We start from the raw sequence: 22,155 nt of genomic DNA, 5'->3' as shown, positions 1-22,155 counted from the left end.
CTGTCTCTACTAAAAATACAAAAAAAAAAAAAAAAATAGCCAAGTGTGGTGGTGTGTGCCTGTAGTCCCAGCTACTCAGAAGGCTGAGACAGGAGAATTGCTTGAACCCGGGAGGTGGTGGTTGCAGTAAGCCGAGATTGAACCACTGCACTCCAGCCTGGATGACAGCAGAGTGATACTCCATCAAAAAAAAAAAAAAAAAAAAAATGGCAGAGAGGTTAAATGCAAGAGAAACAAGTATAATGGGCATTCTAGAAGGATAAGACAAAGACTTCTACCCTGCCCCCACCCCCCAAAAAAAGAACAGCTAAAGAAAAAAGCAAAAGATGATTCCCTGAACTGAAAACTAACCTAAGTCTAGATCTAAAAGGCCCACCAAGACTTGTCAGGGAGGAAACATTGAAAGAAGACACACACACAGCCATATCATGGCAAAATTTCAGATTTTGAAGATAGGCTATAACTTTCTATATTGGAAAATATAAAAACACGGGTTATCTGCAAACTAAAGAGAGTAAGACTGACTTTGTTATTCTCCTTTCTAATCTGTATCTGTCAGGATCCAGAAGGGAAAGCAGAAGTCACACCAGTCACTTTAAGAGAATTGAATTTTAAAAATTTATTAAGTAGGATTGGAGGATCAGAAAGGCAAAAAGAGGAACACGGGCATAACTAACTATGAGCTTCTGCACCCTGGTGCCTGGGGAATCAATAAAAAAGAGGTTGGAATTCTGAAAATTTAGTAGTTTAAAAGAGGTGCTTTTTGGAGTTGGGATTCAGACTGTCGACGATAAGAGTCAAACTCTGTAAAATATTTGAAGAGATTTATTCTGAGCCAAATATAAGTGACCATGGCCGGTGACACAGCCCTCAGGGGATCCTGAGAACACATGCCCAAGGTGGTCAGAGTGAAGCGTGGTTTTACATATTTTAGGGAGGCATGAGATAGCAATCAAATACATTTAAGAAATACATTGGTTTAGTCCAGAAAGGCAGGACTCAAAGCAGTGGTGGGGAGCTTCCAGGATATAGGTAAATTTAAACATTTTCTGGTTGACAATTGGTTGAGTTTGTCTGGAGACCTGGGGTTGATAGAAAGGAAATGTTCAGGTTAAGGTTAAAGACTGTGGAGAACAAGGTTCTTCTGAAGTCTTATGATGGCTGCCCTTAGAGACAATAGATGACACGTGTTTCCTATCCAGATCTTAAAAATGTGCTGGACTCTTAGTTAAGTTCTTTAGGATTGGGAGGGCCTGGAAGAAAAAGATCTAGCTATGTTAATAGAGATTCTTTACAGATGCAAATATTCCCCCACAAAGGACAGCTTTGCAGGGCCATTTCAAAATACGGCAAAGAAACATGTTTTGGGGTAAAATATTTTGACTTTCTTCTTCTGGCATAATGCTATGCCATTCAGATTGGAAAGTAACTCACAATATATAGGGTTAAATAAAACCCATCTGATGAGAATTTATGGTTTGTAGGGCATGACTCCCCACATCCCTTAGATAGGAATTTGGGCAAGATAAAATAATCAGCTTAGTCCTCAAGACTTAAGAGGAAGGATCCTGGCACTGATGGTAATTGTGCCTCTGCAGAGATGCTGTGAGCTGCTTGTGGCAGTGTTGGAAGAAAAAAAAATGGAAACAAGAACCAAGTACAGCAACTGGACTAAAAATCTGTTGAGTAGGTGGGACTGAAAGGAACAGACACGAAACACAGAAGCTACAAACAGTTCCCTTTTCTGACCTCTAGGCTTCCTGCCTCATCTTGTACTCCCCATTGGCAGAGTCTAGGAGCAGGCTTACAGAAGAGGCACACTTGCTGAGTTCTGGCCCCGCCTCACAAAACAGAGGAGAGAGGCTACATTGGAGCTGCTAGACAATAGCTTAGTACCTGGCATGTGGCCCTAAGTGCTAGAAAACACTGGAGCAGCTTTTACAGAGTTTTAGGAAAAACAGATTGCAAGCCAAGAATTCTAAACTCAACCACATTGTTGTTTACTTGTAAGAGCAAGAAAAAAACTTTTTTGGACACTCAAAGATTCAGAAAGTATACTACCCACACTTCCCCATGGCAAATGAATATGGGCACTTCTTTAAAAAAAAAAAGAAGAAACATTCAGAAAGAAATAGTATGTTATGTAAGAAAAACTGGTACATAATAAAACTGATAAAATTAGGTTTTAATGTAATTTTAAACTTTAAAGCGAATATTAAGAAGAAATCATGCTAGATGTATAATGCTACCAGAACTCCCCTGCAATTATTCTCATACAAAAGGAGCATATAGATATAACAAACACACAAAGATACACAGAGAAATATAGAGCAGACAGTTTGTTCTGCATTTGATTTACATAATGCCTATAATAGTCTATTAAAATTAAATTATCCACAGTAGAGGATGCCAAAAAATAAATTAAAGTAATAAAAAAAAAGTAGAAATGTAAATATCAGCCAATGGTCAGTGCTTACTCTGCCTTGAGTGGTTACATGTATTATGATAGAATTCTCCTTGCAACACTCTAATGGATGTTATTATAACCTCCTTTATATTCATATTATGTGAATGAATTCCAATTTAGAAAAATTAACTCACTCAAGATTACATACTAGGAAGTGGAGGCGCAAGTGTTTGAACCAAAATCTCCTGAAATTCACAATCATCATGTAGTTCTGCCTCTCTGGTGAGATAGGAAATTCAGACCCTAGCAGAGCTCCTAGTGTGTGTCCAATACCTGTTCTCTCTTTCTTGCTAACAGATCTCCCATTTGTTTGTTTAAGCCACTAATATTTAGATATTCTATTATGCAGTATATTTAATCTCCAAATATTATAATATAAATACCAATAAAATAGATCACCATAAAGGAAAATGATTACATTCTCCTGGCAAATTAAAAAATAAATGTATTTTTAAATCAACACAAGAACAAAAATCCAGCTATATGACACTTCCAAGAGACATACTTAAGAAGAAATAAGAAAGAAAGATTGAAAGAGAGCTGGGCAAAGATAGCCTAGTCCAGTAGGAATACAATGAAAACAGGAGGATCAATGTTACATGCTAATATTGCATTCCAAAATATTGCAGCAAAAGCAAAACAAAGCCAAAAACAATACAAAATTTGGCAAAAATGGATATTTCATAATGATGAAAGGCACTATCAACCAAGAAGATACAATAGGTGACTTTGTATATCAGTGGATATCGTATAAGAATATATCATTCAAAGTCTGCTGGAAATACATGACAGTCAATAAAACTAAAAAATTGTAAATGAAGCTGTCTGACATGTCCTTTTCAATCATTCAGCAAATAATTAGGGATACGGAAAACACATATAACATAATTAGTATTGCTTATACATCAAATAGTCTTTCAAAATTCCATTACATGGTAGTAAAAATTGATCATGTACTAGGCAAAAAGAATTTCTCCATAAATTCCGTGAAGTAGAAATCATAAAAGCTTTGACATTCTTGGACCATAAATTTCTACCAAAGTAGAAAAGATAGCCACTCTATCCCCAATCGAAAACCCCTCCATCTGAGGAAAGTGAAAGCATACAACATTTCTCTAAATAGATAATGTATCAAACAAAAAACCAAAATTAAAATTTAAACAACTTAAAAGATGAATTATGCATCAATAAAAATAAGAGCATTACTTGCAGAGTCTCTGAGATATAGCCAAAGAAGTACTCAGAGGAAAAATTCGGATACAATTAATTTCAACTCAAGAAGCTGGAAAATTTGGCCAGCCCAGATAGCTGTTTCCACGGTGAAGGCTGTGCAAGATGGTGGGACCTAGCCTGGGCTTGTGGTGCTGTCCTGTGCCTCTGGGCTAAGCTGAGGGAGATGATGAAACTCTGGTCCTGAATACAGGGATGCCCAGACTGACAACAAATATTACCCCAAGCCCAAGGCCAAGCTGATCCAGAGGGCAAAGGATGAGCTGGATCTCAGAAAGACACTCATCAAAGCTGCCCCAGCCAAGAACACAAGTTCTGTGAAGATCCAATGGTCCAGTGAATTCATCAATACGATGTTGGAAGGAGGAAGTCAAGTACAGCCAGATCCTCCAGGACACAGATTCAGGGAACTATGGACAGGAGAAGTTTGGAAAGTACCACACTGCTTCTGCAAAGGAAGGGGCAAGTGTCCAGCCCAACCCCCACATCACCTTCGGCCAACCACTGAGGAACTTTCCTGGGGTGCCAGTCTGGGATGGATCAGGTACACACCATCCTGGGGGCCATTTCTACCAAGTCCCTGTGCCCCTCATTGACCAGCCACTTTCTGGCCTTGAAGGGGATGATTACTGACAGCCTGGACAAGGCATGGATGTGGATGCCAGATGTGAGGGGGATTACTGACAGAGCTGCTGGGTATCTGCAATCAGGGTCAGTGATTAAGAGAAAGTGCCAAGTGCATGAGACATCCAAGATTAGTCACTGCTGGTGACAGAGGCAGGTAGAGGCTCTAGGGGGAAGGAGCCCAGGCTCCTCTGCCAAAGCTAACAGTGTGAGCCACTGCCACTGAAAACACCTGTCCTGAGGATGTTCTTTTTAAAGGGCAAGCTTCACAAGAACCATTGAGCAATGTGTTTATTACCCATTAATCCTTTTTGCCCTGTGGGCTGGAATTAGCTCTCCCTGCCCCATCTCCTTGCAAAGAGGAAACATGGATTTAGGGATTCCTCCCAAGAAATTTAGAGCCCAACTAGACTTCTCTTTCTTCAGCTTGGGTTGGACTTTCATTTCTTATGTTTTGTTTTGTTTTTGTTTTTGTTTTTGTTGAGACAGAGTTTTGCTCTGTTGCCCAGGCTGGAGTGGGTGGTGCAATCTCAGCTCACTGCAGCCTCAGCCTCCTGGGCTCAGGCAATCCTCCCACCTCAGCCTTTCAATTAAATAGCTGGGACAACAGATGTGTGTCACCATGCCTGGGTAATTATATTTTTATTTTTTGTACAAATGAGGTCTCACTATGTTGCCAGGCTGGTCTCAAACTCCTGGGCTCAAGTGATTCTACTGCCTCAGGCTCCCAAAGTCATGGGATTATAGGAATGAACCACCATGCCTGGCCAGGATGGACTTTTGGCTGGTAAGAGGAAGCAGTTTGGGTACTAGAAAAAGTTTATGAGAAAATGCTCATCCTGAACTGGTGGTGTAGCATGTGATACGTTCATATAACTGACTAGAGGGGGAGAAAAGGAAAATTAAGATAAATTGGAAAAAAAATACTAAAATTAAGAAGGCGAAGGAAGATATTAATTATACATATGTGTATGTGTATAAATTGTACTCACACACTGAGGTATATATATATTTATGTATGTAGAATTAATGAATAAAGCTACTTTTTCATGAGACTAATGAAACATGTACATCTCCAAAAAAGCTAAATGAGACCAAAAGGTAGGAACATGACCCATGAGGAAAGGGGAAGAAAGGTGCAAATTAGAGAAAAAGAGGCATACCAAAAAAAAAAAAAGGTTCTTTCTAATCAAAGCTGGAATTTAATCTGTGGGGCTATCAAGGAGACAAAGTTGTGTTCTCCCTGTTGGCTCCTCTTCTTTGGAAAATGACCTGTGACTTGCTTTCATTTAAAACAAAGGTGACTATATTATTTATTGTCCAAACATATAGACCTTTTTTTTTTTGAGAGACAGAGTCTCGCTCTGTCACCCAGGCTGGAGTGCAGTGGCATAATCTCAGCTCATTGTAACCTCTGCTGCCCAGGTTCAAGTGATTCTCCTGCCTCAGCCTCCTGAGTAGCTGGGATTACAGGCGAGCACCACCATGCCTGGCTAATTTTTGCATATTTAGTAGAGACGGGGTTTCACCACGTTGGTCAGGCTGGTCTCAAACTCCTGACCTCATGATCCACCTGCCTCGGCCTCCCAAAGTGCTGGGATTACAGGTGTGAGCCACTATGCCTGACCATACATAGACTTTTAAGAATAAAAGAGGCTCTATTAACAATTACGCTAGGACAACTAGCAGAAATCTGTGTTTATGATCATCCTAGTTACAACATAAAATGTCATGTTGATTAGTAATTACTGCTTAATGCCCCTAACAAATATTGTTTCCCATAATAAACAAATGGAAAAATGGGAGAGCACGTTTGAAATCTCAAGATAGGTGCAAGAAACCAAAAAGGAATCTAAATTTCTTGACATCTGCCTCAAAATATTATTTTATATATTTTTTTCTAGATTGAATTGTCATTATAATTTTTATTAAACAACATTATAAGCTGATCATTACAAAACAAAAAGTAAAATTTTATAAGAAATTCATCCATGAGATGGATTTTTCTTTTTATTTATTTATTTTTATTTTATTTTATTTTTTATTATTATACTTTAAGTTCTAGGGTACATGTGCACAACATGCAGGTTTGATACACATATATACATGTGCCATGTTGGTGTGCTGCACCCATTAACTTGTCATTTACATTAGGTATATCTCCTAATGCTATCCCTCCCCCCTCCCCCATCCCACAACAGGCCCCAGTGTGTGATGTCCCCCTTCCTGTGTCCAGGTGTTCTCATTTTTCAATTCCCATCTATGAGTGAGAACATGCGAATGTTTGGTTTTTTGTCCTTGTGATAGTTTGCTGAGAATTATGGTTTCCAACTTCATCCATGTCCCTACAAAGTACATGAACTCATCATTTTTTATGGCTGCATAGTATTCCATGGTGTATATGTGCCACATTTGGGTTTTTCAAATTAATGTAGGTATTTATAGATATCACTTATTGTTAGAAAGAGACAGGGTTCAACATCAATATTAGTCATTGTTTATGTTTATAGATATAAGTCCTGAGATATTTTGTTTATACAAATATTAATAACAATACCTATAAATGCTTATTATATGCAGAACCTATATATATTTTACACTTATTAACTCATGTAATAATGACAACACTATAATAATGATTACAATGTTAACTTATTCTTATATTTTAGCTCATTTATTGAAATCTATAGATAGTATTTTTCATCCCCACTTTATAAATTTTACATTGTATTTCTATGAGATATGTGTCAGTTTCCTCATTTAAAAAGCAGGTAATGATAGTGCCTCTCTTGAAAAACGGATTGTGAAATGGCAGTGGGGAAAAGGAAAATGAGCATGTGGAGTTTGCAGCTTCATCACTATTAGGAAGTAGAACCTAGGAAAGTTGGAGAACTGTTCCACCTGCTGACCCTTCAGAAACCTGTTGACATCCCTCCCTTTCTCGCAGGGTGTATCCCTATTTGAAGACAGGATCTATGGACTAACCTGAATTCAGATCTAATTTTACCTCCACTGGCTTCACGAGCCACATACACTTTACTACTCTCCACAAACAAGTGCCACAAGAAGTAACGCATTATTTCAAAATTTATATTTATAGATACAATTATAGGAGGAGAAGAGTATCCTAAGTGGCCTGAACACCTAAATAAAATAAATCTGACAATCTTGCTGAGAATTTGCAGAGCTTTGAAGGAAGAAACTCATGGCAGTACGTACTTGCTTCTGGGGATAGGGGTAAGGAAGGAATTTAGTTTTTACTTTGTACTTTTAAAATACTGTATCATGTGCATGAAAAGATAAACAATAATATCCATAAATGATCACTGCAGAGAAAAACATAAACAAGGTAATCATCTGCAAAAAAATTTCTAGGAAGATAGTGTAGTGTTTCCTGCCAGTGTTTTCTTTATTCATGTGATAATGATCTCTAAACTGTATTCTCATGCTATATACAAAAGTAAATTCTTGATGCTTGATGGTATATTCGACATAAAATATGGAATAAGGAAAGGAAGTGGAAAAAAACAAAGATAAAGATACAGCTCATCTCAAGGTGGTGGAAAAGGTTTATTTTATTTTCACATAAACAATGCATATAAAATATGAAGAGACTGATCTTTTCCAATATGTTTTATGTTTTTCTTATTTTTTTCTGAGAGGTTGCATTACATTAGGAAAATGAGCAAAAAACAGCAAAATAAGTAATTTAGTCATTCCAGGCACCATTTTTGAAATATTCTTTCCCATTTCCAAATGAATTATGATGCTTTATTTGTGCATTTAGTTATTCTGTATACTAAGGTTGACAACTGTTGTTGTTGCTAGGGGCTTAATTTATCTACAGAGAGGATTACATGTTCACTGAAAAGGTTATGCATTTACAGAAAGGATTTAAGGCAGAATACAAAAACACAAAATGCTAGATTACCTGAAAAAAAAAAAAAAAAAGAAGCCAGAGAGGCCAGGAAAACAGAATGTGAGCATACAGTAGTGCTTGGGAGGATGCTAAAAATAGATACACTTGCTAAAAATAAGCCATAATTTTGGTTTTACATTTTCTGGCCACAAAGCAATAGAGAAACACAGTCAGTTACATAATTTACAACAACACAAAATCTCAAAAAGGAATAAGATAATTGTTTGAGAATAGGATCATATTTGGAACTAAATTTAGAAGAACGCTTTTTTCCGCAGGTAATTGATATACCACACCTAACCCATAGATGCACTAAACATCAAACCCATAGATGCTACAGAGTTGATCGATACCTTGTCATATTCTATTAATATTAATAATATAGGAAGACCTCTAGAGGGCGTGTTTTTTGAAGAGAATCTTTTTGACTGTTGGAGTTCCCTTCTCACGTTCCTTCTTTCTCTTTTCCTCTTTCCCCTTTTCCTTTTTTTCCCTTCTTCCTATTTTCCTCTTCCTCCTTATTCCTTTTCTTTGTCTTCTGTTGAGTGGTTGCCCATGTATTCTCCCTCAAAGTATTAAGGGCGTTAGTTTGTAGGGTATATAAAAATTTGCTATTTGGGGGGATTTTCATATAAGTACTGTGTCTTCATTGGAAAAGAAAATGTAATGCTTTCTTTTCCATGACCTGGAGCTGTTTAAATAGCATTAGAGATAGCTAGTCCTTGAGGGTTTTATAGACTGGTCTTTGAAATCATCCAAGTCTCTCATCGAAGGGGAAAAAAGGGAGGGTGGTGATGATGATTATGGGTCTTTGACAACTTTGTTTTTTCCAGATATTTTGTCTGTTTAAATTTCTCCTTTTATGGACAGTTTTGGTAATTCATATTATTGTAAAAATCATCTAGTTTTCAAAGTTAATTGCATATATATATTTTCAATTTCCTTTTTATCTATATTTATTTTCTCATTTAAATGTCTTATTTCATATAGTTGTACTTTTTCCTTTTTTTTCCTTGTTTATAGACTAGCTATTGATTTCTCTATTTCATTGTTTGAAGTAATTGGCTGTTTTATAATTCATTAATTTCTAACTATCTTTTAAATTTATTCTGCTTAGATTTAATGTTTTTATTCTCTAACTTTTTGCATTTGATACTTAGTTCACTTATTTTAATTATTTTTCATTTATCAAAATAACTTTTTAATGTTTTACATATCTTGGGGTTATATTTTTGGTGCAGTGATGTTAATGATGTTATATCTTCTTTGTGGTTTGTTACATTTATCATTTCAAAGGTTATGGTTGAATTTTGTTGAACTTAAACTTACGTGATATTAAAATTGTATTCCTAATTTCTACCATCATTTTCCTGGCTTACTTTTGACAGTTCTTTTATTTTCAGCCTTTAGTGCCTCTTGAACCTTAAAATAGAATCAGACCATGTCAACTCATGTTTTAAGATCTCAGACATCCCTTTACCTTAGAACAGAGTGATTCCCTTTGAGTCTTTTAGCTCCTCCCTATGAATCTTAAGACATTGTGCCATTTTCCAGTCTCTTCTCAGACCTCGCTGTCCCGTGCCCTCCATGTCCCTAGCATAGGAGCCTCCTTCTGGTACTTGCAGTAAACTCTTGTGGAGCTCTGCCTTCACAATTCTATTCTCTCCATCTGGAACTCTATTTCCTTAATTCTTCAATTGCTTTATTCTTTGTCATCATGCTTTAGCTCAAATCTTACCTTTTTAGAGATTTTTTTCTCTCATCACTGTGATCTTACTCCATAACAACCATACCTCACAAACACTTCACTCATATCTCCCTCATGGCATTCCTCATCTGAATTTATCTTATTTATGTATGTATGTAATTTTCATATCTACCCTCACTAGAATTTAAGTTTCTTAAATGCAAGTCTCTTGCCTGAACTTTCCACTATACCTAGAATGTCGGCCTAGCATGTACTTGGCAAACAATAAATATTTGTTGAAAGAAGTAAACGAATTACAAAGGAAGGAAAGAAGGATAGAAGGAAGGAACTATAAGCCATTTTAAGAGAACTTAAAACTGTACTTGGGATCTCTAAGAGGCTCAGTCATGCCTTTCAATATTAGAGTATTTTTTTTTTAGATGGGGTCTCTCTCTGTCGCCTAGGCTGGAGTGCAGTGGCATGATCACAGCTCACTGCAGCACTGCAGCCTTGACCACCCAGGCTCAAGCGATCCTCCTATCTCAGCCTCCCGAGTAGCTGGGACCACAGGTGCAGGCCAACACGCTGAGTTAACTTTTAAATTATTTGTAGAGGTGAGGTCTTGCTATGCTGCTCAAGCTGGTCTTGATCTCCTGGGCTCAAGCCATCCTCCTGCCTCTGCCTCTCAAAGTGCTAGATTAGAGGTATGAGCCACCGCACCCGGCCTAGAGTATTTATTCTAATCTAAGCTTTACTCCTTGCCTCCTGCTGTTCCAACTAGATAATCACCAGCTGTTATAGGTTAAAATAATACAGTTTCCCTTCATTAAATAAGTAATTTTTATTGGTATATAATTTTTCATCATTCCTTTCCCACCCACTTCCCATATGCAATGCTCATATGATGGATGTTGTAAGTTCCCTTCTCCCTCACCCTAGTGACCTTTAATGTATTATTCCCAAAGTTTCTCATACAAACATGACTTGAACATTTGAAGAGATCCTAACCAAGAAATCCCTGATATCATCAGAGAGAATTACAAAATCCTTCTTCAATGGGTCATACCCACAGAGATTTCAGCAAAGGAGATCAAAAACTTTAGAAGACAGAAAAAGGAGAGGCACATTTCCAGATGATTCAACATTCCCTGCAGCTTTTATGAAAGGAGTTTTACTTAATACTTCCAACCAAGCTTTAGCAATTTATTAGATTGGAATTAAACAGTAACTGGAAAAGAGCCATGTTTTTGCTAGTTATAAAAAACAGAGGATAATCTTTAGCTCACATGAACCTACTTCCACCATAAGACCATCTGATGGCAGCATACCCCTAATTACGAATTTCATCTTTTCATATTTTAGATCAAACTACACTACTGAAAGGATGATCAGTGCAATCTTCATTTATAGGGCATCTGTTATTTCCTGACAATGGGAAATAAACATTTCCATGACATAGTATGGACAGGAGCTCACTGTACTCTGGGAGAGACAAGCATGTGCACAGATAATTTTAATAGCAATGCTCAACGAATATTACAGAAGCTAGAGGAGGAACTCTTAGCCTAATAAAGAGGTAAGGTTAGGATGCCCCGAGGAGATGATGCCCAAAGTGAGATTTAATACGTTCAAATTACCGAGATTAAAATAGGAAGTAGAGTGATAAATGTCACAGAGGGACACTAAAGGCTACTTTGCATAATGAAATAAAGAGGTCTATTGAAATCAAAGAAGAGGAAAGTAGCTATAGACTTCAGGTCTGATTAGTTTACTAAACATTTTTTGAAAATATCTATGTGCACACCCATCTGCATATATAAGGAGAACCAAATGCTCACAACTATTGCCCTAACAAAGCTTTCTTCCAAGTGGAAAGACTGAAAATAAATATAAAATATAATTTTAATACACAATTAGTAATTATATAATTATAAATATATAATCAATTAGTAAATATATATTACTATTTATAAATATATAATTATATAATTAGTAATTAACTATAATTAGTAAGAATATAATTACTAATAATTATATAATTATTCCATATAATTACATATTATTACAGATAATGTATTACATATTAATTATATAACATTATTAATAATATATCATGATTTATATTAATATTATAAAATTATTATAATAATATAATACAATTTTTAGTAATTATATTCACTCCAGAGATAAACAAAGCAAGATAATGGGTAAAGAGTGGTAGACACAAGGAGGTGGGGATGGGGAGGTGGTGATATTACAGAAAAGACGACCAAAGGAACATCAGTTGTTTACCTAGGGAATCAATTGATTTATACTGACTATAATCACACCTATGGCTAAAGTTTGTTAGCAAGCTAACACCAAAAATGTACTTACCAACACCTGCCCCACAAAGGTCTGGGCCGAAAGCAACATTTCTATACGATCACGAAATTGTCCCTGAAAGTGGAGGCTTCTTACATGGTTCCTAGCGATGGTACCTGATGTGAACAGTTCCTATAATCAAGAGAAAGAAATTTATAATGTGAGCTGGATCTGAGAGAAAGAAATCTGTTTTACTTATGTTGATAGAGCCTCTTGTGATGGTATCAGTCAAAAATCGCTCTATCTTGTCCAAACCAGGGAACCTTGAAGTTGCTTATTCAATATTTCATAAAAGGGATTTTACTGGATTTGCATTTTCCTGGTTTTCCGCACAGCTTTTTTTTGTACTGAATTCTGCAGTCTTCCTCCATGTCTTTCTCATGTATACTCAGTCCCAGACCCTTCAAACTGACATCATTGCAACGATCAGAATTGGGAGCATCATGCTTCCTTCTGCTCTGGGCATAAGCATAACAGTTTTCATCAAGATATGTGGACAAAGAAAAAAAGATTACAAATTGATTTTTTTAGGTGATTACTTAAGTGTCCGCATTTTGTGAGAGAAGGGGGAAGTTTTCAGCAATTTTGTGTTGCTTTTAGTTTTTTGCCTGGTGTTGTTGTATTCTGAAATTATAAATCCTTCCTCACATTTATAGAATGTCTTTACTTATTATATTTGAATGTTACAGTAATCTCGTATGATAAAGTTAGGCATGACTAAATAAATTTTATATTGATGTGGAAACCAAGGTATAGCGAAATTAAATGACTTTCCTAATATCAGGCAATGAGGAAAGGCTGAGGCCTGAGCTGGCATTAATTGTTTGTTGATAATAGTCTAGAACCACCACAAAGAAATACACGAACCAACTAGGACTACCCACACCAAGCTAGATGAGTCCCTCTGACTTCCAAAAAAGCTCATTTTATATGAAGCCAGGATTTCAAAATCACTTAATTTTTCTACTCATATTTTCTGAAGAAGGGAAGTCTCATTAAAAAACTCTTTGATAAAATTTCACATCCTGATCAATGATTTGCCCTCTAATACACATGACTCATGTCTGTTTCTAAATGTTGTCTGAGAATTAATTTAAAAAAATACTAGGTATGACATTAATATAGAATACTCATTTGAATTCCATCATAAAATTGGAACTACCTTCTGTGGAAAAACAAATTGGTCCTAAGATATAATAAAATCATATTTATAGATGTAATAAATGTTTTAAACACACATTTAAGGAGAGAAATTGTAACTCTCCAAATAATTTTTAAAATAACTCTTCACAGTACACCTAGATTTCTGATTTTTTTTTTTTTTGCATTTGTCCAACTTCTCCAAAGGCTTAGAGAAAAACAGGTCACTCTTAATTTGATGTAACAAAACAAATTATTGAAAAGTAACTCAACTTGATCAAACTCTTTCCTCAAGATTCGAAAGCAGAATGGTACAGCATTCTGGTTGCTCAGGCTCACTTCTTAACATTTTGTAACATTTGCTAAATATTTGTAATTAAAGGGCACACCTGGATTGAAGTGTAGACATAAATTACACCAGAGTAAGAAATGAAAAATATAGGAAATTGACAAATGTACTCTCACATTTTTGTAATCACACAAAATGAACATAATGGAGAATAAGAACATTGCCTGGAGCAGAAGACTAAGAAGATTTAAAAATCCTACAAATTCAGTTGTGCATTAACAACAACAAAACAAGGTAGAAACAAGGATGCAGATTCATCATAGCTATTTACCCATAAGTCAGTATCCCAGAATTCTTTCTCCAATTATTGTGCCACTGCTTAAAATCCATAATGTAGAAATAATCAATAGAATAAACCTGTTTAGGAACAAAATCTATAAGCTTCAATATTGGATAATTTTCAAATATGGAAAACAAAATTCCATATTACCAATAACCTTAAAACTTACCAATTTATAAATTATATTTTATGTAGGTTTTAGCACTAAAAGAAATGTTTTAAGCAAATTTTCAATATTATGATGCACAGGTGAAATGTGTTGTGTTATGGAAATTGCTATAATCTATCAGAGAAAGAAAGTTTGGGAAGCAAAATTGGAAACAAACTACACAGGGTATAGTAAAACTCTTTGCCTTTGATCTCTGATAATAGAGCATCCATTACACAGCATTTGAGAGCTTTATTTCAAGCTCTTAAGCAATGCCTTATCTGTATAATACATCATTTATTCTCATCATCATCGTTTGCCAGCTGTTATTCAACAACATCAACTCCTGCTAAGCTTGTCTGGGTATAAGAAATGTCCTTGCATCTATGACTGGATGGCACAGGCATGTATGCATGGGCTTCTCTGTGTATGTGCAACTCAATGTATTGTCTTCATATGGTACACAAAAGGCAATGTACACGTCAGTACACATGCATTATGCATGAACAATTTATGAAAGCAAGGTTGACGTTGATGTCTTGTTCCCTTTCACCTCCTTTCTATGACCTAGCACAATTGTCTTGTTAAAATTCAAGATAGAGGCATGGACATAGTGTTTATGAACCTTTTTTTCAGAACAGTGACCTCCGTTTCCAGAGCTAACATTAATCATTATCCACACAAAACATTGCTTTTTCCAGTGATGGGAGAGAGAAGAGGCCTGGCCCTGTCTCTTCAGGCTTCAAAATGTGGCCTGAGGTCTGGCTTACCACCCGTTCTGAGGCACCAGGCCATAGAAGCTGACTCTGTTAGCTTGAAAAACTGAATGAAGCTTAGATCTTTTACTAAACACAAAACTACCCCAAACTCATCTCCGACTTCACACAGAGGGATCCCTAATAAGGAAACTGACCAAGATAATTCCTGTTCCCTTGATGTTTTGCCATTTTTTAACAGATCTCCAGATCAGCCTGAAGATCAACAGGATGATGAGTCCACTGAAGAAGGTCACAAAGGAGGAGAGAATGAATGCTGCTTGGATCTCAGTTGTGCAGGACATTTTTGGCAAGTCTTCCCAAGTTTCATTTCGTTGCTTAGTCCGAAACATGTTCGAGACATCAGTAGACAGAATTGCCAGGCCATTTGATGACATCATGGTCACCTGGTAACAATTCCAGGAATCAGAGTTCACTGTACCACAGTGTTCCAACGTTAGGCGTGATAACCAGTGAGAGGTTCCAGGAACAAGGGTCTGCCAGTCTCCCGGTGCCAGCTCATGGGTTGTGAATGAATACACAACTGGAGATGGCTAAGGCCTACAATATGAATAGTCAAAAAATCATAATTCTAGATCGGATTGTTACTGACTTTCTCTATGCCTTGAAGAAATCCCATTATCTGTAGCAATGATCAGCTGGTTATCAGTTCAGTTAAGGCAATCAAATAATTTCAAATCAACTCCTTTGGAGTGAAACAACAGCCAACTATGTGTGTGAATGAGTTGTTTATCTGGGAGGATGCCACATGCTTAGTGGGCTTGGAAGGACAGAAGAGAGAAGTACTTTAAAGTTTTTATTTATCCCTCATACAAAGGAGCAGATATGCAGAATGAGTAAGTCTAGAAGATCTAGTGCACAGAACAAAGAACATAATTAACAAAATTATTTTGTATTCAGGATTTTTGCTAAAAGAGTAGATTTTAAGGGCTCTTCTTACACGCACACAAAAAAAGATTAACTCTGTGAGATGATAGATACGTGAATTTGCTTGACTGTAGTCCCTGTTTCACTATGCATAAGTATATTAAAAGAGCATTTTGCATTTGTACTCATATGCGGAAGCTAAAACAGTGGATCTCGTAAAGATAGAGAGTAGATTCATGGTTACCAGAGGCCGGGAAGGGTGGCTGAGGAAAGAAGTGGGATAAAGAGAAGTTGATTAATGGGTACAAATATTTGGTTTGATAGAAGAAATAACATCTAATGTTCTATAGATCAGTGAAGTGACTACAGCTTATGATAATCTATTGTACATTCAAGAATAGCTAGAAGAGAAAAATTTGAATGTTTCCAGCATACAGAAAATACAAATATGTAAGTTGATTGATATCCCAAGTACACTGACTTGATCTGTACAAATTATGTGAATGTATTAAATTATCACGTGACTTGAAAATATGTGTATCTGTTGTGCATCAATCCAAAGAATATCACGTTGTACTCCTTAATTACACACAATGAAAATCAAGATTACCTTGAAACAGAAAAAAAAAGGTTTTGTTTATTCTTTACATAAGAAAGGCATAGTATAGAGTGCAGGTATTGAAGAAGGCAATTTAACTAGTGTGGTCATTGGTTGATTGTTATTTCAGCCCATAAATCCATTCCACTTATCTCTTCTTTATGGAACTCTCCTCTTTCTTGCTTTTATTACTGCCCTGGCAGCAAACCTTTGGCCCAGCAGAGGTAAAGTTCAGAATGAGAGAAATTTCTTTGATTTTCCCTGATGTTTTCAAAGGTGTAAGAAATGTCATGCCTTTCAGTGTGCACAAGTGGCAGGCGAAATGTCAGAGCCCAGTGGAGGGCCTAGTTCACCCCAGTTACTACGAAGATAACCTGACACCAGGTGAAGAGGCCCAAGAGGAATCATCACGTTGTCCTTGGGAGCCTGCCATGACTCCACGCTGTTTGGCAGGCTGTTTCAGAAGATAACTGTAGCATTTCCTAGGACTGCTGCCACAGTTACATTTCCTGCCTTTAAGCTTACCTATAATTTCTACAAAATCCTGTCATTGAGCTAGCTAATAACAAAGGGCGATGTTTAAAAGAACACTGGTCTAGGAGTTAGGAGCCCTGCGTTCCAGCCCAGTCCTTCTATTAAGTTACTGTGTGATGTCTAACAAGTCATTTTAATGTTCGTAGTCTTTTGATTTTATGTGGAAGATAATACCTACTTGATAGAATTATTGTGGGGATTCAAGAAGGTAGTGTGAACATATTTTGAAAAGCATAAAACTCAATATAAGATGCCATTAGCCATTTCAGTTCCTTTTTTGAATGGCATTAATTATAAAGAAAGGAGGAGGAAGAAGTAAAGGAAAGGAGGGAGAGAAAGAAGGAAGGAGGGAGGGAGGGAAGGAGGAAGGAAGGAAAGAAGGGAGGGAGGGAGGCAGGGAAGGAGGAAGGAAGGAAGGAATGAAGGGAGGGAGGGAGGGAAGAAGGAAGGAATGAAGGAAGGGAGGGAGGGAGGAAGGAAGGAAGGAAAGGAGGGAGGGAGAAATCACTTGTTTATCTCTTTCACATATGTGTGTGTGCATATACTCTTACAACTATGTGGACAAGATCAGAGTTTCCAAGCCAAAATTCATCCACATCTTTTACTTAGTATTCTCCATTTTAAGTAATGATTAATCTATCATTATCCCTTTAATTTTCTCATTTTCTTCACTTTTTCTATTTACTATTTGTTAGGATGGAGAAAAGAAACAGACAAGGGGAGGTTGCTCAACAGCAACACATGTTTATTGGACAAAGACTTGCAGAAGGGGAACACCAGACAGCGCTGGAGCCCAAGCCCTGCTTACAGACTGGAGCAGTTGTAGGTCCCCACAGGAGAGGTGGGGCAGTATGGGTCGCCGCAGGGCAGGATGTGATAAGGGAAGAATTTCCTGCAATCAGACAGTTAGGCCTGGGACTTGCCAGGATGTTTCTCACGGCCCGAGCCCCTCCAGGGGAATTTTCCACCCTAACCAGGCTGTGCAAAATGGCAGGGGTTTACAGGATGGCGCTGCTTGGGCTAACACTATTTTCAAAGTATTTTGATTCTGCTGTATTATAATGCATCCTGGGCACCTCTTCCCTTTTTGCAGATATTGCTCTATGAACATAAAAAGGGTTCCATTCAATTCGAACAGGCAGGTAGTTTGTCCTTCTAATATGCTGTTATCACGATAATAATATTACTGTCTGCAAATGAGTCGAAAAATGTGCAGGTGCTTTCAAAATCAGTCTCTTCAAACCCATCTTGAACCTACAGTGACGAACAGTCCCTGTTCAGAACTGTCCCAGGTTCAAAACTGAAAGTCCAGTGACTGGAGAAACCGCCTAGTCCTGGCAAACCACAGCGACTGGTTACCCCACGACACATCATCTATGCTGCGCTCCAATCATACCGCCTCCTCTTAGCTATGAGGACGTGCAAACCTTTTCCTGGTCCAGGCCCTTATAGCACAATGCCTCTGTTTCCTCTGTCCAGAGCACTCACTTCAGTAGTGGCTGCTATTTTGCTGTCCTTCAGTTCTCCCTAGGTCTCTCTTACGGCTTTCTGACTCTTTCTTTTATAGCACTTCATAGTACTCAACATTTGTTGTTATGTGATTTACTTGTTGCCTGGTTTATTTTCTATCTCCTTTCACAAGACTGTAAGCTCCACAAGCACGGGATATCATTTCCGCTTTACTCATCACCGATTACTCTGTCTAGTATTGTACCTGGCACATGCCTGGGAATGTGTAGACTTTGTAAATATTTGGCGATTGAATGAATACATTGTTGATCCTCAAAAATATTTGTCACGTGAATGAAATACTGAATTTGCATGAAACTTAACCCAAGTTATCCAGATTTCTCTGCTCCATATTTCCCATCTTTGATGGCAAACTGTTCTTGTGACGAAAGCATCATCCATAGTGTGTAATGCATGGTTCATTGTGTGTGTGCATGTGCGTGTGTGTGTATGTGTGTGTAGTGAAAGGGGCACCTGATTTGGATCAAGTGTCAAAGTGTCACCATCTTTGCAAATTTAAATTTGGTAATTATGGCCAGATGCGGTGGCTCACGTCTGTAATCCCAGCACTTTGGGAGGCCGAGGCAGGCAGATCACCTGAGGTCAGGAGTTTGAGACCAGCCTGGCCAACATGGTGAAACCCCCTTTCTACTAAAAATACAAAAAAATTAGCCAGGCGGGGTGGTGGGTGCCTGTAATCCCAGCTACTCGGGAGGCTGGGGCAGGAGAATCCCTCAAACCCGGGAGGTGGAGGTTGCAGTGAGCCGAGATCGTGCCGCTGCACTCCAGCCTGGGTGACAGAGTGAGACTCTGTCTCAAAAAAAAGAAAAAAAAATTGGTAATTATTCTCGGTTAGTGAGTTATTTGGTGATGGGTGGACATGTGACTAGGCATAGCCCTTCGTAGCTTGGTAGCAGTTCAGTGTTCAGAACTTGGAAGGTAGAGAATTTTGAAGCAATGATACCCTTCACAGTAATTAAGATAGTATTCTCCTTGTAGTTGATGGTTTGATAAGAATAAAAAACAATAACTATTTTTTTCACTACCAGCTGCAAGCTAGAATCTTTGTGGTGTGTGTGTGTGTGTTTGTGTGTGTGTGTTTAACAATTACCTTATACCAAGGACTGGGAGCACCAGGGACACTAAGACAAATCCAGTTCATTCCCTCATAGAAGAGAGTCAACTGAGGAAGACATTTACAATGACAAACTGCAAAAAGTGTTTAGAAAATAAACTAACCTAGTGAGGATCGAGGGGGTCAGGAAAGCTACCTCAAATACGTCTTGTTTGAAGCTGAGGTCTGTAGAATGAAAAGCTTCCCAGGCCAGGACTACAGAAGGGGTTAAGGAAGCTGGGGTAGAGCATGATCAGGCTGAGAAGATATGTGGAAAGGAGAATGCACTTTCTTTCCTTCTTTTTTTTTTTTTGAGACAGAGTCTCGCTCTGTCGCCCAGGGTGGAGTGCAGTTGCGCGATCTCGGCTCACTGCAAACTCCGCCTCCCGGATTCACGCCATTCCCCTGCCTCAGCCTCCCGAGTAGCTGGGACTACAGGCGCCCGCCACCACCCCTGTATTTTTAGTAGAGACGGGGTTTCACCGTGTTAGCCAGGATGGTCTCGATCTCCTGACCTCGTGATCCGCCCGCCTCGGCCTCCCAAAGTGCTGAAGTGCATTAATCATCGGCCAGGTGGAACGCAGTGACCCAAGAGAAGGCTGGGCGTGTGTAAAGGTGTTGCAGGACTTTTCCTTAGTTCGGCTAAAGACGGGGTCCTTGTCCGTCCCATGGCCATGAAAATTTAGGCTCGTAGGCGGTTTGAATGGTGAGTAGGGGAGAGTTGTATTGAGTGAAAGGAAGAAAAGAGGCTCGAATCAGGGACTCTCGCAAGGCGAGTCCCTGCTCGGGCGCTTCCCGCCAGCAACTTGAATCCCAGGTTCCACACAGGAAGAGGAGGGGCCAGGCTCCTCCCTGCTCCAAAGGGCATGAACTTCCGTGTCTCCACCCCAGTGCGCATTTCTCCTAGTGCGCAGGCTGGTTGGAGATGTTCCGGGGACCCTTTCCAACCTGGCTGTCTTAAAGGGAACCAGATTATGCAAGACTTTGTGTTCCAGCTTAGGCTAAACCAAGAACAACTTTATCCTAAGGTCAAGAGGAAATATTTGATAGGTTCTAAAGAAGGGAGGTAAGTCATTGCATTTCCGTTGTAAAAGCATCACACTGGTTTTCATGCAGAGACAGCTGGTCTCGACAGTGACAGGACGCTAGTCCTGATGGGATGGGGCTGGTGGGAAGAGACACAAGTGGGCAGGTGTGAGTGATGTCGGGAAAAGTCAGCATTTGGGACATGAGGGCCAGGAAGCCTCAAAGCTGATCCTGGGTCTGTGAGTGATACCTCTGGGTGGTTCCGGGAGGCTTTTCACTGCTATGCCTTTAATAGTAAATCTAAGAAATGAAGACTGTGCTACGGAATCTTTTCTTTTCTTTTCTTTAGTTCAGATGGATTTTTTAACATGTCTGTGATTTGATTAGAAAAATTGCTTCACTTTGTACACATTTCTATAATTTACCTCAGGGCACTCAAATATTCTGGAAAATTATACTTTATAATGGGATTGAATAAATGTTTAATTTTAAAAATTTACTCTCTTGAAGAAACATGCCATATCTGAGAAAGGAAAGTAAGAATTACATTTTTAAGTGTAGATAGCAGCACTCATGAATACGTGTGTGTGTGTGTGTGTGTGTGTGTGTGTTTGCAATGCTACCGGAAGTAATAAATTATATTGTAATGTTGCCTTCTTAAGTGCCTAAATGCATCCATTGCACTTAATGCTATAACCCCACATTTCTCTATTTCTACAAGCAGAGCTTTTTTTATATCCTCAGAGCACATTCATACTATTGGGAAATTCATACCATTGAGAAATGCTAAGCCTCAATCCTCAATTCATGCAGCCAGTCAATGGCAGAAGCAAGTTGGGGATGGAAATGGCTTTAATGCCACAGAGCACTAGAGTCATGGCGAAAGCCCATCACAGCCGGGGGCTTCCAGGGAAATCTCTCCTTGCTGAGTTCTTATATCTCTCACTGAGGAAATTGACTTAAAGATTACAGCTTCAGTTTCTCAACATGTGTACATGGAGTTATTTAAGTCACCAAGTCTTTACCTTAGACCTCCTTAAGGATTCATTTTTGTTTTAACCCCTCTTTTTACATTTCACCAATAGGGTACGTGACATATTAATTACTTTCAGAGAAGCTTCTTTTTGAGGGAACATTTTTTTTTTTTTTTCCTACAGAGTCTCGCTCTGTCACCCAGGCTGGAGTGCAGTGGTGTGATCTCAGTTCACTGTAACCTCCTCCTCCCAGGTTCAAGTGATTCTCCTGCCTCAGCCTCCTGAGTAGCTGGGATTAGAGGCACACACCACCACGCCCAGGTAATAAGGGAACATAATTCAATCCATATTTTATTTCGCCTCATGACCTATTGAGACTTACCCTTTGAAAAAGGCACTGTATTTTCTCTGCAGTCTGTTGTTCCCTGTTTATTCTAAATGGACAAACCACAGCAAGACGTTTCACTGTGATATAAATGTTAACCCAATAGCAGGATGTCTGTGATGCTCTGTTGTGCATATGGATCTGCTTTTAGAAACTAACAACTC

The 22,155-nt window shown here is 38.3% G+C and overlaps 1 protein-coding gene across 1 annotated transcript in view; it reads right to left on the bottom strand.

Moving 5' to 3' along the window:
- KCNU1 (potassium calcium-activated channel subfamily U member 1) overlaps positions 1 to 15,316 on the bottom strand; it is a 164,146-nt gene extending 148,830 nt beyond the window's left edge. Inside the window, exons 1-3 of the mRNA XM_054561100.2 lie at positions 15,122 to 15,316; positions 12,304 to 12,423; positions 3,919 to 4,107 (exon numbers count right to left, since the gene is read on the bottom strand). Of these exons, the coding sequence (XP_054417075.2) occupies positions 3,919 to 4,107; positions 12,304 to 12,423; positions 15,122 to 15,316 (504 nt within the window). The remainder of the gene's footprint in view (positions 1 to 3,918; positions 4,108 to 12,303; positions 12,424 to 15,121) is intronic.
- Between the last annotated feature and the right edge of the window lie 6,839 nt (positions 15,317 to 22,155).

This window comes from Pongo abelii, chromosome 7, assembly GCF_028885655.2.
Source record: "Pongo abelii isolate AG06213 chromosome 7, NHGRI_mPonAbe1-v2.0_pri, whole genome shotgun sequence".
NCBI lineage: Eukaryota > Metazoa > Chordata > Mammalia > Primates > Hominidae > Pongo > Pongo abelii.
This window is presented reverse-complemented; position numbering and strand designations above follow the sequence as displayed.